Here is a 14,457-nt window from a genome sequence, read left to right as displayed (position 1 = left end):
ACGAGGAAAAAAGAGCAGACACATGCTTCCCCTTATTGCTTTGCCTAAAGTAACTTGTCTATTATATGGGCTGTTAACGACTTAACTCATGAGCAAAGACATCAAGTGTTATAGCTTCATGAAGCAGGAGCTAATAGAAACGCATTCTCTGCCTTGGGATCTTTTTTTCTAGAGGATTTCCATTAAGCCTTTATGGTAGAATTTGATATACTGTTGGGCAGCTTGGTGGCATGGTTGTTAATTTGGCAGCAATGCAGCTCAAATGCCTTTGGTTGTAATCCAACTTTCAAAATAACAGTGTAAATCCAGCCTTACATAACAAGTTATTTTGACATATCTCAACTCTAACATGTGGGAAAATTCCTTTCACACACAGGTTACATTTTCTGTCACCACATTGACCACATTTCACGACATCTCAGCGAATAGTTGATCATTCATAATCCAGTTCATCTGGCTGAGATCCAGTTTAAAGGAATTAGAATTTATAGTAATTGGACTATGTTACCTGAATACTTTGGGAGTTGTCTGGAATAAGATTAGCCTCCAAAGCTGGGAAAAATACGTATGCAGTGGTGATGAATGTTCACCTTGAGCCACAGGCAATGCAAGGGATACCACAAACACATTTTTTCCCCCCGGTCCACTGGGTCATCTTTAAAGGTTAGGTTGTTGGAGGACCAATGCTTACAGTTTAAGTAGATATAATTAACTTTTGATGACATTTATTTTCTACCCAGATAAGGATCTGAATCTTTCCCAAATATTCTATTAGGAGTCAATTTTTCGGGATATGAAAGGTAAAGAGGTAAATCATCTGCATAAAGAGATTGTTTGAAATTTTTTGTCGAACCTAGAAAGCCCTATCATTTTGTGTGAACACGCTTGTGCTAATGTAGGGGGAATTCAAGAAAGAATGTAAAATTGGAGACAGCTTTAAAGATTTTCAAATAATTTTACCGGAAAGCTATCAAGGCCTGGTGCATTACTATATTGCACACTATTTATAGCTACTGAGATGTTTTTACTGAAAGGGGAGCCTTGAGTTTTTGAGCAAGTTCTGCATCTATTACTGTAAAATATATATAATTAAACAAGGGTTCATATCTTTATTGTGCAGAGATATAGATATTTTTAATTAGGAATGGAAGGAGCTAAATATTGAAATTATTGCGGTCAAGTCTGTTTGCACTAAACTTAGGATCAGACATACTTGCTGACGTAAATGGTCAATATTCTACTAAGTTGATCACAGAACACAACATTTTTTCTTCATCTTACAAGAAAGTTCAAAACATTTGGATTTACAAGTTTATGGATGTGAGCTGAGTAAGAAATGATTTCTCCACGAAGGAATGCTTTCAGTGACCCAAAGTAAACCATGGACCGACAGATGGGATGCACATACTGTTATAGTAGTATTGAATGTGTTATACAATTTATAAAGTTTGTGTCTGACAAAAGTAAACACTAACGAGTACATTTTCTGGGTTGATTTGAAATCTTATTGTCAAGGGATATCAGCGTATGATGAAAATTATATTATCATTATATATTATATCTGATGGATGAGACTTTTGTAATACAATTTTATCAATGAAGACATAATTGAAAGATTTGTTAAAACAAAAACTAAAAACTATTCTCTATGATTAGGATAATGAAAGGGATGTTCAGACACGGGCATTGCCCTTGAATTATGAAGTAGCTTCCTATTGGGTCTGATATCACTTTGGAGGTCAAAAAATTTAAAATAGATTTGCTAATTAACACAGCTATCCCTCTCGCCTTGAAGTTTGAGTGAAAAACCCTCTAAAACCCAGGGAGTCTGAGATGGTCCCTAAATTTCACATGAGTTTCTTGTAGAAAAACTATGTCAGATCTAAGTCGCTTTAAATAAAAAAAAGTATTGTGGATCCCTTTAAGGGGCTCCCAAGACCCTTAATAATCCCATTAACAATTCTGACCGCTGATCCTAAGTCAGGGACATCTAGAGTTGTACTATCAATGGCCATACATTTTTTAGAATCCCTTATTAGTCCCGCGAGGGGAAATTCAACCATTCACACATACTGATGGGAGTAGGCTGTAGGCTGCACACTTGCGCCAAGTTCACCATCAGGAGCAATCAGGGTGAAGTGTCTTGCTCAGGGACACAACGACACAAGCTTGTCTGGAGCTGGGATTGAACCTGCAACCTTTTGGACTGCAGGCAACCACTCTACCATCTGAGCTATGTCGCCCCACAAAATTACATACAGTCATATAAGGTACCCGGAAGCTTAAACAAAAGCTTTGAGAGCTCTTAATGCTCATCTGTGTCCGGCCCTTGATTTCCATTAGGGGTCCATTTTTTGTGACTGTCACAAATATTGATGCACATTTGAGAAAAAATGCTAAATAATATTATTCCTATGATTTGAGTGCGTTAACCAAATTGGGATCCTATGAAATTGTAGTCCTGCAAACAGAGGCAAGCCATTAATCTGCGGCACCATGTTCACTTAACTTGTGTGGGAGACGTTCGATGAGGCTTTCTCACAGCCAGAGAAGGAACAGAGGATCTTAGAAACACGCTCACAGAATACAGTGCTTGATCAAACTCTTTGATTTTCAGGTGAGGAAGGAAGAGCCCAAGGTCTCATCTCCAGGCTTTCTTTGTCTTATGGCTGAACGCTGTCAGGCCAGAGTCTGACTCACCCACACAGTTTGATCTGCCCCTTGACAATCCAGCACATGGTGGGTAATAATGAACACCGGCTCAGTGTTTGCTGAAGACTCAGTGCTGGTTCAACTCACGAAGTCTGGGCACTGTATCAGCTTTAGCGTCTCTGATGGATTCACAATATTTTTCAGCTTTACTTAGAGAAAAACAATAAATAAATACAGTCCAGCAGTGGTTTCATACACATATTGCTCAAAGGTGTACATAAATGAAATCATTCTTAAAATGAATCGACCAGGCAAATGTATGAAGTGTTCTAATGAAAGGCGAGAACTGTATTTAAAACAATTATAAATCCACTTTAATTCATCTTCTTATTACTCTATCATTGCTATACTTCGACCCGCATAGTAATTCTGACCTCTACCTCACAGGAAAACCTGCCTCCGTCTCCTCTCCAACCCAACCCTCCACCGTCAGCACTCCTGCCCCGGTCCTCCACTGCCTGAGCACCGGCCCTGTCTCCCTCCACCAGCACTGCAGCACTATCGGCTTCCTCCGGACCTAATTTTGTATTAATAACTGCAAAATAATGGAACTGAAGCATTTAAACAAGAAAAGCACAGCAGCTGCATATACCCAACAAGTGAAGTACAAGAACATAATTAATTCATTTAGAATTGTTAACTCAAATGAAAAACAAACTGTCTTGAAAGCATACTGATACTGTCACATGGGTGAACATGCAAAGCTGTGAGGCTGATTCCTTGTAACTTCACAAAACCACCAAACTGTTCATCAATTTGCAACCTTGTCATTATTGTTGGGCAGATAATTCCAAAGAAATGCTATACTAGCGTTCAGCTATGTGATGATATCTAGATATCTTGATGACTGCACTTGAAAAGATCGACGATAAAGCCTCATGTGTCAAACTTAAATAAATCAATTAAATGTCACACGTCTGGCCCCTCTGTCTAGATTAAGACCCTTTCAACTATGCGTCAATGCTAAGACTCATAGTGAAGAATGCGGGATTGGCCCTGCAAGCTGGAACCATATGTCCTGGTCCTGTTCTTCTTCCTGCACTTCTGGACAACAGTTTGACAAGAGTCAAACCTGTTAATGTTTGATAAGCAACTATTATTGCTTTAACATTACACTGCGCTCACATAAAATAATATTTCTACATTTCATAGATGCCTTTCTCACAAAGACTATGTACTTTCAGAGCTATTCATGGTCAGGCTCCTCCTTACATCACTGATCTGATCCAGCCTTACACCCCAGCTCGGGCTCTTAGGTCTGTGGATCAGAATCTACTGATGGTTCCTCGCACACGACTCAGGACCAGAGGAGAGAAATCCTTCCAGACTGTTGCTCCTAAGCTTTGGAACGATCTTCCTCTCTCTTTGTGTTTGATGATCTACTGACTCCTTTAAGAAACATCTTAAGACGTTTCTATTTGTTCAGGCTTTTCCTTGATTTTCTGGAACTCCTGTGTTGTTCTCAGTATTATCTTGATCTTTAAAGTATGTACTTTTTTGAGTATTGTTTTGATTGTTTAAGCGCTTTGTGACCCTGGTCTGGAAAAGCACTATATAAATAAATATTACTTACTTACTTACTTACATTGTGCAGTTTATAAAACAATATTAAAAAAAAGATCAAAGATTAAAGGTAAACTATTGTGTTGATTTGAGCACCTCTTCAATTTTTTCATTAGAAATTGAACCTTAAGCCTCGCCCACTCAAAATGGGTTTTTTTCAGCAGGTGAAATCTTGTGACCCTAACCAGGCCCACTCTGCTGTGATTGGTCAGGCATTGAGGTTGTCATTACGCATCATATATCCCAGATGTCTTCAGCTCCAAGGGATAAAATGTATAAAAAGTAACTTCTCTAACTACTACTGTTACTACAGCTGGCTGGAGGAGGAGTGAACCCCATTATAACGTCATAATGGACTCCGCTTTTGTAACCTCACGTTTGCCGAGATTTCAGACAGGGGATACATTTATGAAGTAATACCTTTAATTGATGCATTTTGGAGAGGAATACTTTTGAAACATGTGGGTAAGTCAGGAGTGTTGGGTTTTCACATAAGTTTCCCTTTAAGATTTGGGAACCTGTTCTTTGCTTAACTAAAATCACAGCCTGACCCCACTTGATCAGTGAATGTAAACTTCTGGGTTAAACTTGTAAATTATATGTGAACATGTTTCCCATGGCATATCCTAAGTCAAATTTTGGCAGTCGGCACAAGCCATTCAGACTCAACCAATCCAAATGATAACTCACCATCGTCTAAGGCCTCTTGAGATTGTGGAGAAAGACAGAGAAACCCAAATCATTGTTTGTGATCTTATTAAAACAAATGAGGTGACTTTAACCTCATTTGTTTTAATAAGATCACAATGATTTGGGTTTAAGCTAAACTTTTCTAATTAAATAAATAAAGCAAGAATTTCAATGCATATTAATGGCCAGCTTTGAACGGACCGTAGACAGGAGTATAAGCAAAGTTGTATTGCTGTAGATGCAGAGTCCACTGTACCGTGAATAAGAGCCACTGTCAATGGGACTAATACACTTAACACTCAAGCGAATCTGATTAGTTTTTACCAGCAAGCAAATAATGAGCAGGGAATCAACTCCTAAGAGACTTGTGCTACTTCTTTTTAAGTAGAATGAAAACACACACTAGGAAGCAGGGTTATTTTACTTTGATTATCTTTCTTATTCTTTGAAACTACACATTATTATTTTGAACTTAATTATCTCATGTCATCCACAAAGTTTGTAAAAGTGAATTAAAGCCTGTAGAGTGAACACATAAATTATTTCATCTTAACTTTGTGTTCCACTATGTGATATTCTGAGATTAGCCTTCATGACACACTATACAAAAGACTTTTACTGAAAAACTACTCATAGAAAGATACTTCCAGGATACCTCAATTAAGCTTACATACCTATATACATGTATGATTTAACAAGGCTCAAAAGCATCTAGAAATACATTGAGAAATCATGTAAATATTCAAGACAAATTCTCGGTTAATTATGCGGGTAATCATTAGAGACACGTAAAGATCCAAAAGAAAAGAAAAAGGAAATGGAACAAATTAAATTAAATTAAAAAGACCCTCAAGAAAGTCCTTATTTCTGATGGTGTTGATTTGGACTACCTCAACATTATACCCATTACCTCAGAACACAGAATTGTGTGTCGGACATGCTGCAAAGGTCGGCCACATGCTGCAGTCCTCACTCCTTTTCTGTTCACCCTCTATACTGGGAACTTTACCCATTTTCCCTGAGCACTTTTTTAATTTTTCAATTTATTTTATACTGTGTGTTTAAAAGAATATGTGATCTGCACTGCTGTGACTCATTTCCCAAATGTAGGACAAATGAAGGACTATCTTATTTTATCTTATAAAAATCATGTTCATCATGTGAAAATGTAAGTAAGTAAGTAAGTAAGTAATATTTATTTATATAGCGCTTTTCCAGACCAGGGTCACAAAGCGCTTAAACAATCCAAACAATACTCAAAAAAGTACATACTTTAAAGATCAAGATAATACTGAGAACAACACAGGAGTTCGAGAAATTCAAGGAAAAGCCTGAACAAATAGAAACGTCTTAAGATGTTTCTTAAAGGAGTCAGTAGATCCATCAAGCGCAAAGAGAAAATGTGCAGGAATAACGACCATCGAAGAGCATGTTGGCGAAGCCACAATCCTTTTTGAGGATCCAAAGAAAACCTATACAGAAAAATATATACTCCTGGATGATCGGTCTTCCCAAGTATTATATATATCCCAATAATCTTTAATTACTTTCCCTTTCATTTACCGCCAGAAGCCAATAGATGTGTACACACAGTAGCCTTTTGTAAGGAAATGACAACTTTACTGTAATCAATCATCTAGATTTAACACACATTTCAAATAGCCACTTGATTAACTGATACTCTTTCATATTTAATTCATATTAAATAATCCTATTCTTGCATTGCATTCACTTAAACTAAACTCAGGTTCACAACTCAAAGGCCGAGGTCACAAAGCCTCACACACACAGAAAGATTAAACAATCCCAGATTCCAGGACGTCTGGACACCTGTCTGAGAATTCACTCTGAAGGACACAAGTCGCTGGGAACAGATTCTTGAAAACAACAACTTTTGGTAAATTTCCACTACGATCACGTGCGACGGCCATCTTAGAATCAAGTGTTTACAGTTACTGACCAATCCTACATTCACATTTGACTAGAGGTGTTAACCTGAATATTCTACTATAAAGATCCACCATTTTGTCTGATCTTTGCGTTCTGGCATTCGAAGACGTCTGTGATAGATCTCTCTGCTTGCTAGCGCCCGTGATCCATAAGTCCTTATCTCTGACTTTTGCATAATTCACTAAACGAGCATTATTTCTCTTAAACTCAATACTGTGTCTGTGCCTTTCTTGTCCACCACCACGTACGAGGCCGGGGAGGGGTCGGTGTTCCTCGGAAGAGAGGAAACCCCAAACACTTTACTTAATCCAACTATGCTTTATAAATGCTTTCTTTCAATTTTCTACTCTACTCTTACTCTATTCTTGGGGTCGCCAACCTTTTTAAAGCCTCGGGAAACCTCTGCTCAAATTGTTGGTTTTTTTTTCAATACATGAGATTGTGTCAACTCCAACTCTGAGGTTACATGTTGTTTCACGAAAACACTGTTCTGTCTGGTCTGTCAATTAGTGAGAAACCTGTCATTCCATTGTGTCCACTAGTTTGCTGTAGACTGGTGTATAGTTTGACACTGCCACTCTCTGTGATTCCTGCGTATGTGAATCAGTTAGGCGTGTTTGGTGTTGGTATTTTTTATAAAGTTCATATTTGAATTCGCTGATTCAAAGAGTTATGTGGATCCAAAGAGACAAAGCAACCTTCACAGCTTCTGTGCTGCTTTGTACTTTTCTTTGTCCACTAAGTTCCAAAAAAATGGGATATTCAGATCTGCTTTAAGGTGCAGGTCATTTTGCAAAGTTATTGTTGTCATTAAGAACCTTTTGCACAGAGGGGAATGTGCAGAGAAAATGTTCATTTTAGCTTTAAAAGCTTTTACAGCACTGATTCTGTTATTGATAGGTAAGACTGTAACTAACATGATCAGCCTTGCAGCTCTCAGATCTAATTGTTCAGATTCTCTGTGACGTCTGTAAAAAAACGAAGGTCAAGCAAACAGTCAATGTTGTCCAAGAGGGAGGTGTCATCTTCTCTGCTCTGCATGAACTCACCCATAAGTGTTAAGAAACCTTTCAAAATTTCAAATTCAAGATTTCTGTATGCAGCAACAAGTCTTCATACTCTGCAGACAGCTGCTTAATGGGTGACAATCTTAGCTCATTTTAATCAATCAACAGTTATGGCAAAAAAATAATGAACTAATGAATGACAAAATGATTAACAAACGTGCATTTAAAACATTTCATGTTAGAGAATCACCGGGATAATGAAAGCAGTTGCGCTGATGCTCTTAATTTGAAAGCCAGAAGTTTATTACCTCCTTCTTAACAGCGTTTGAGGAATTTATTTCACGGTTTAGCGAGAACTTTGTAAATGAAAGTACGGCTCACAAGAGGAGGAACTCAAACAACTGATAGATTGACGTATAGTATGATGTTGTCGTTAAGTTACGATGATTCGACCACTTGCTGTTGTTTCTGATTGTCTGAGAAGAGATGCTGAACTGACAGATAGACCCGCCTTATGTTGCTTCTGATTGGTAAATATTGTGTGATGGCTTCAGTGATTGGCTAGATTTACGGAAACCGTTTATTATCATTTCAAAATAAATATATAGTATTGAATGGGGAAATGTAAGCCTGAGAATGTGTGGGGTGTAGTGTGAGAATGGGTAAAATTGTGTGACCGTCACACTTAAAGCGTGAGACTTGGCTGCTCTGTCCCGAGGATTGCAACTGATGACCGGTGCTTTATTTTTACTGTTCACTTTCGGTCTGCTGTGTTGTCTTGTGCTCGACTGCAGAGTACAGTGGGGGATTTAAGGAGCAACTTTCTCAAGACAAGTCGCCAGAGAGCTCATCAAAGGTACAGGTCCATTTGGTCTAAAGCAGAATACTGTATTGATTGACCCACAAATTGAACAAAAGGACTTGAGAAACACCTATTCTCTAATGGCAGTTCAAATACATGACTCAGCAAGAACCTGCTCTTCTAGGGAAAAGAAAGAACAAATGGTGGCATGGTATTCTACAAATGGAAGCTGGAGTTATCAATCAGCCTCAGCCTTGCTGCCGCTGAACATTCTCTTTTAAGAATGAAAGCAGTAGATTCTAATTAATATAAATATATAACACAAACACATTTTAAGGTTAACCTTGTTATTATAATAATAGGAAATATATCTATAGATGTTGGTCCATGTTAATAAAAAATTATCAAACATTTACATCATTTTGTCAGCTGCACATTCTCTATTGATCATTGTAAGTAAGTAAGTCATTTTTATTTGTATAGCGCTTTTCCAGACCAGGGTCACAAAGCGCTTAAACAATCAAAACAATATTTAATAAAGTATATATTTTAAAGATCAAGATAAAACTGATGACAACAAATTGTCTGTTCGCCTTCCATTGTAGCCCAACTGCTTGAGTGTTTTTCTGTCAGGAAAAAGTTGCATAAAACAGCAGGACATAATGAGTAGCCTTAAGTTGAGGAAACTCACGGTCATGAAGCCGTCCAGTAGACCAGAGTCAGGTTTGGGAGGAGCCTGCAGTCGTTCCATAGACCATTTCTCAATGATGGATGTCACTTGGCTGTTCTCGATGTTGAGGATCCTAAAACCTGTCATGTTCACACCGCTGTATCGGTAAGGCTCCACGTCCAGCGCAAACAGGTCCTACATGCAGAAAAAACATGTTGCAAAAATTCACTTAATGTCAAATAAATAGAAAATAAGAGAAATAACAGCTGGCGTGTTAGATAGGTAGACTTTATGAATCCCTCTGGAGCTCTCCTACGGTAAATTTGGGTATTAGTTTTAATTTAATTTAATTCATTTGGTATTAGGTTATAAACTTCTTAAGAACACTGTTAAATAAACAAAAAAAGGATGCGTTTCCTGGAGTTGCTTTTAGCTTAAGAAGATCTTTAGCTAAGGAGGAAATTAAAGATTGAGAACAACATCTATAACCATGTGACATACAAAACAGAAAGGCTTGCTACTCTATATAAAGGTGTTTCCAAATCTGGCCAATGTGTACTTACGAATCATTTTTAAGCTTGATCGTAAATAACACAGCTAAGAACGCATCTGGGAAAACACGCCTCTTATGATCCTTCTTCTGTCCTTCTGAACAATTGACTCTTGGAAATGCAGCCAATGACTCACAGGAAGTCAAAATTCATAAAGACAATTTTCTTTCAATCCTACCTTGGCTATAAAAAGAGCTTGATATCATTAGCTTCCTCTTTTCCGGTCCAAAATAACTTGCATCTCATTCATGTTTGAGCAAAATGAATTCATGTGTAAAACATTAGCAGCAGGGAATTTACAGGATTTTGGCATTCATTCATTTCTTAGTAGCTGTGAAAGCTACAGACAGTTTTTGTGCATTTATAATGCACTAAAATAATGTTTGTCACAACTGGAAATGCATTTTAATTCCTTTTGCGCTTTATGTTGTTTGAACAACACACAGATGCCTCGGCAAATGGTATTTTAACATAACAAAAAAATACATAATATAGCACATTTAGTTAAAGTAGTTAACCGATTTAAAATACAGATTATATTTAATGATTTTGAATTATCGATTTAATAAATAATAATAGATAATCGACTCTATGAATTACAAATTGTTTCAAAATGATGAATGTTATTTTAAAAGACAACAAGAATATAGACTAATAATAGGCTAAACTAACACAATATGTAATCAAATGTCAAATACATTTCCTGACGGAGAGATTTCCTCACTAATGCGAGCGATGTTCTCGTCAGCAGGTGATATTTTGAACTGTGAGATCACTGCTCATGTGGCTGAAGTGTTCTTTTGTGATTTTATTTGACTCCAGTTTGATGTCAAATCTTTTGGTTTTCAACTGGGATATGTTCTATATTCTACTGAGGCAACAGGTTGCATTAAAGTTAGTTTGACTCTGAATATGCACTTGCTTAGGTCCATGAAGGCAGAGTAGGTTTGTAGACCTTTATGTGCAAATCTTCATGGTTACTAACGCTACAAAAATTACCCATTATATGCTACTAGTTACTTTGTTTGTGCTCTTGTCACTCCTCTGTCCCGACAAATGGTTTGATTTGTCAATTGATTATATAATTGTTTTTACTCATAAGGTCACCTTCTTCAAAGAGAGTGCAGTTGCCAGTCATGCATTGGGGTGGAGGATAAAGGGTTAACTGAGCAGCTAAAGGGTAAGATGAGCAACCATGTGACCAAGAGCACACACCCAGAAGTCCGGCCATGAAGCTGGAGCAGAGACGCTGGAGGGCCACATATGGTAGAGATAAGGGGTAACAACCTGTGTTGTTGAGAATCGAGGAACTTTCTAGAAATGAGTCACATCTCAGGAAGGGCTATTGAGACATTTAAACATTGTATCATGTATAAAAGTGTTGTGAGGTGATTGTTTTGTTGATGTTCTTGTGGATCTTTGTGTGATATTATCTGGCTTCTTCTCCCAGTTAATAAATCCAAACATCCCCGAGGCCTGTTGTGGCCTCACTTCCTTCCAGTCCACAACCTCCTGCACAACAACTGGGTGGACATGAATTTGAATTTGTCTTTGATTTTGTTTAACCTTTGTGGTTTCCTTGTATTGGTTTTTCCTTAATTTTGAAGTTCCCTGCTTTTCGATGAGATGCATTCCTAAATCACTATCACGTTGTTTATCGATTTCTTATTATTCAGTCCTTTTTCGTTTTCTCTACACACCTCCTCTACCTTCTCTACACTGCTCACGACCTAAACTATATTATTGCAATAGTAACTGGGTGAATATTTCCAAGTCTTCAAAATCAATTACTCAAATATTCATCAGTGTTCTGTCGGGTCGGGTCTAAGAAAAATATGAACAGACATGTATCCTTTTTTTTCTTGATGACATGCATGACAATTTAGCACAGACGGTGCTGCAAGTGTACTTACCAGTGTAGTGAAGATATAGTGATAATACTCTGTCATCATCCCCATTGCGAGAGCCTTAGAATAGGGTGAAAATAAGAAAGAGAGAGAGGGAATTTAGAGATGAATAAAACAAATGAAATATGTTTTCATATTTTCCAGAGACACCTATGAGAGGCAGGTTAAGACATATAAAGCTTTATCAACAGACAACCAGAAACATACACCCGGCAGTAAAATAAAATCCTAAAAACATTAGAATTTTAACAGCACAGCCATTGAAAATGCATGTTGATGTTAAATGATCGTAGCCTCCTCAGAAAGTATAGTCTGCTCTGAACCTTCTTATACACATGGTCTGTCTTGCAGGACCAGTTTACTGTCCATCCACACACCGAGGTACTTATAGTCGTCGGTGACCTGCTCAAACCTGTTGAAAAAGTTGTAGAGACCGTTTGCCTCCTCCTACATGTCCACTGCAGTTAGAGAGGATTTGGTTTTGTGTCCAGTGATGGTAGTAACACCATCCCAGACCTCTCTTATTTGTTCTCCACTCAGCTTCTCCTCCAACCTCCTCCTGTCCTTCACCTCCTGCAGTGCTGACCTCATGGCGTCTCTGTCTCTGCTCCTGAAGGGACACGATGGCCCTTTCACATAGGAAACCCTCTGTTCGAAACTGCTCTGGTCCGGTTGGACAATGAGATTGATATGGACCAGAGCATCCCAGTTCAAGAAAACCTTCTACCTGTCTGTTGGCCAGATCATTATTATTTAATTATAGGTTGTTGGTTTTTTTTTGTAAATTATTGCTATTATAAATTATTTTTTCTCTACTGCCACCACCAAAAAAAATCAATAAAAGCTTCTGATTCTGATTCTGTTTCTGAAATCTAACATCAACCAATAAAGACTACACATCACTTGTTTTTATTTTTTTATTCAGCCATTATTATTGCCAAATCGAATAATATTAAGAAATGAGAAGGAGCCATTTGTATTGTTAGACTTGTCAGTGATGCATCATATCCCTGGCAGAATATCAAGGTGTCAAGGTGTGCATTGCTGGTGGAATACACCCTGAGAGAATACATGGTGAACGAACTCTTATTTAGTTAATATTATCTTTGTAAATATTAAGATTCTAATTGACTCTCAATAGTCAACTTTACCAATAAATGTATCTATGGTGCTGAACAGTGTCAACCATTCAACCAACCAACCAACCAACCCTGCATTCTTGATCTCTTGGCCATCAGATTTTTTTTGTAACTGCACAATCAAGGAAGGCAGATGAAAGTTAAAGAGAGGACCAACAAACAGTTACTCCATGATCTATATGAATGGGAGTGGACAACACAGATTGCTTTGTCAGAAATTTCTCAAAAATTTGAACTCCCACATGGTCAGCACTTCATTTCCTTTTTACGGCAAATCACCATGAAACCTCAGGGAGAGACCTTGGACTGACCAAAGTCCACTGCAAGACATTGCCTCCATCTGCACCATTTTACTTCTGCATCCTCGGCATTTATCGGCTGCAACCAATGATTCATTTATTCTAGGCCTACCACGATAATTATTTTATGAACTTTTGAAAACACAAGTTTGAATGTTTTCTTTTTTGCTTCACGATTTTCAATTCAGAATAGTGTACCTAATAGAATCGCTCACCTATGAGTGTGAATTTTTTATCAACGTTTTAAAATATATATTCAAGCTTACGCTTAAGTTTAGAACTATATTTTTACTAGTTTAGTGAACTGATTACCTATGTGACTGGTTGTGCTGTGTTCTGCAGCAGGCTGGTGTACTATTCAGAGTGTCCTCTCCCTTTTGCCCTAAGCTGAGATAGCTGGGATTCTGACCCCTGTGACCACAGTAAGGTAATAAAGGGTAGACAATGTATACATTAATTAATGAATAAATGACATCAATATGTATCCATTTCCTGTTTACTGAAAGCTGGAAATTAATTTATAGTTAATTTATATAAATGTATATATTTACCTTACTGCTGTTTTTATTGTCTTAACTTAGAAGCCAATGAAGAAAAATAAAATACATTTAATATTTCCTGTATTTCTTTTATCGACACGTAAGCAAGTATATTATATTTATTTATAACAATCAAAGCAATACTTAATAAAATGTATACTTAATAAGTTTAATATAACACCAAGAATAACACAGGAGTTCCAGAAAATCAAGGAAAACCCTGTACAAATAAATATGTCTTAAGATGAATTTTAAAATGATCCTGAAAGAAACTGGCAGCCAGTGAAGAGTTTGAAGGAGAAATGTGAGTTCTTCTACTAGAGCAGCCAGTGAAGAGTTTGAAGGAGAAATGTGAGTTCTTCTACTAGAGCGGGTCAGAATTCTCGCTGTAGAGTTTTGTATGAACTGCAGGCGAGACACATCCTTCTTGTTAAGACATGAAAACAAACTGTTGCATAAGTCTAAATGAGAATTTGTAATTATGTCTTTATTAATAATTGATGTTGTTGTTATTGTGAAGATAAAACAGATGATGCTTTACTCAACATTAAAGACGATTAAATGGATGTGATGATAATTACTATTACAACATTTATAAACAAAAATATTTAACGTAAAGTATTTTTCG

General features: G+C 37.3%; 1 protein-coding gene across 2 annotated transcripts in view; it reads right to left on the bottom strand.

Annotated features, from left to right (window-relative positions):
* Window positions 1–14,457, bottom strand: part of LOC148067014 (glutamate receptor ionotropic, kainate 2-like) — a 150,224-nt gene that overhangs the window by 71,681 nt on the left and 64,086 nt on the right. For both annotated transcript variants that reach the window (XM_087806597.1, XM_087806599.1), the window contains exons 5-6: window positions 11,859–11,912; window positions 9,416–9,589 (exon numbers count right to left, since the gene is read on the bottom strand). In XM_087806597.1, coding sequence (XP_087662723.1) covers window positions 9,416–9,589; window positions 11,859–11,912 — 228 coding nt within the window. The remainder of the gene's footprint in view (window positions 1–9,415; window positions 9,590–11,858; window positions 11,913–14,457) is intronic.

This window comes from Callionymus lyra, chromosome 13, assembly GCF_982586985.1.
Source record: "Callionymus lyra chromosome 13, fCalLyr1.hap1.1, whole genome shotgun sequence".
Classification (NCBI taxonomy): domain Eukaryota; kingdom Metazoa; phylum Chordata; class Actinopteri; order Syngnathiformes; family Callionymidae; genus Callionymus; species Callionymus lyra.
The sequence above is the reverse complement of the archived record's forward strand: the minus strand, read 5'-3'. Positions and strand labels throughout refer to the sequence as shown.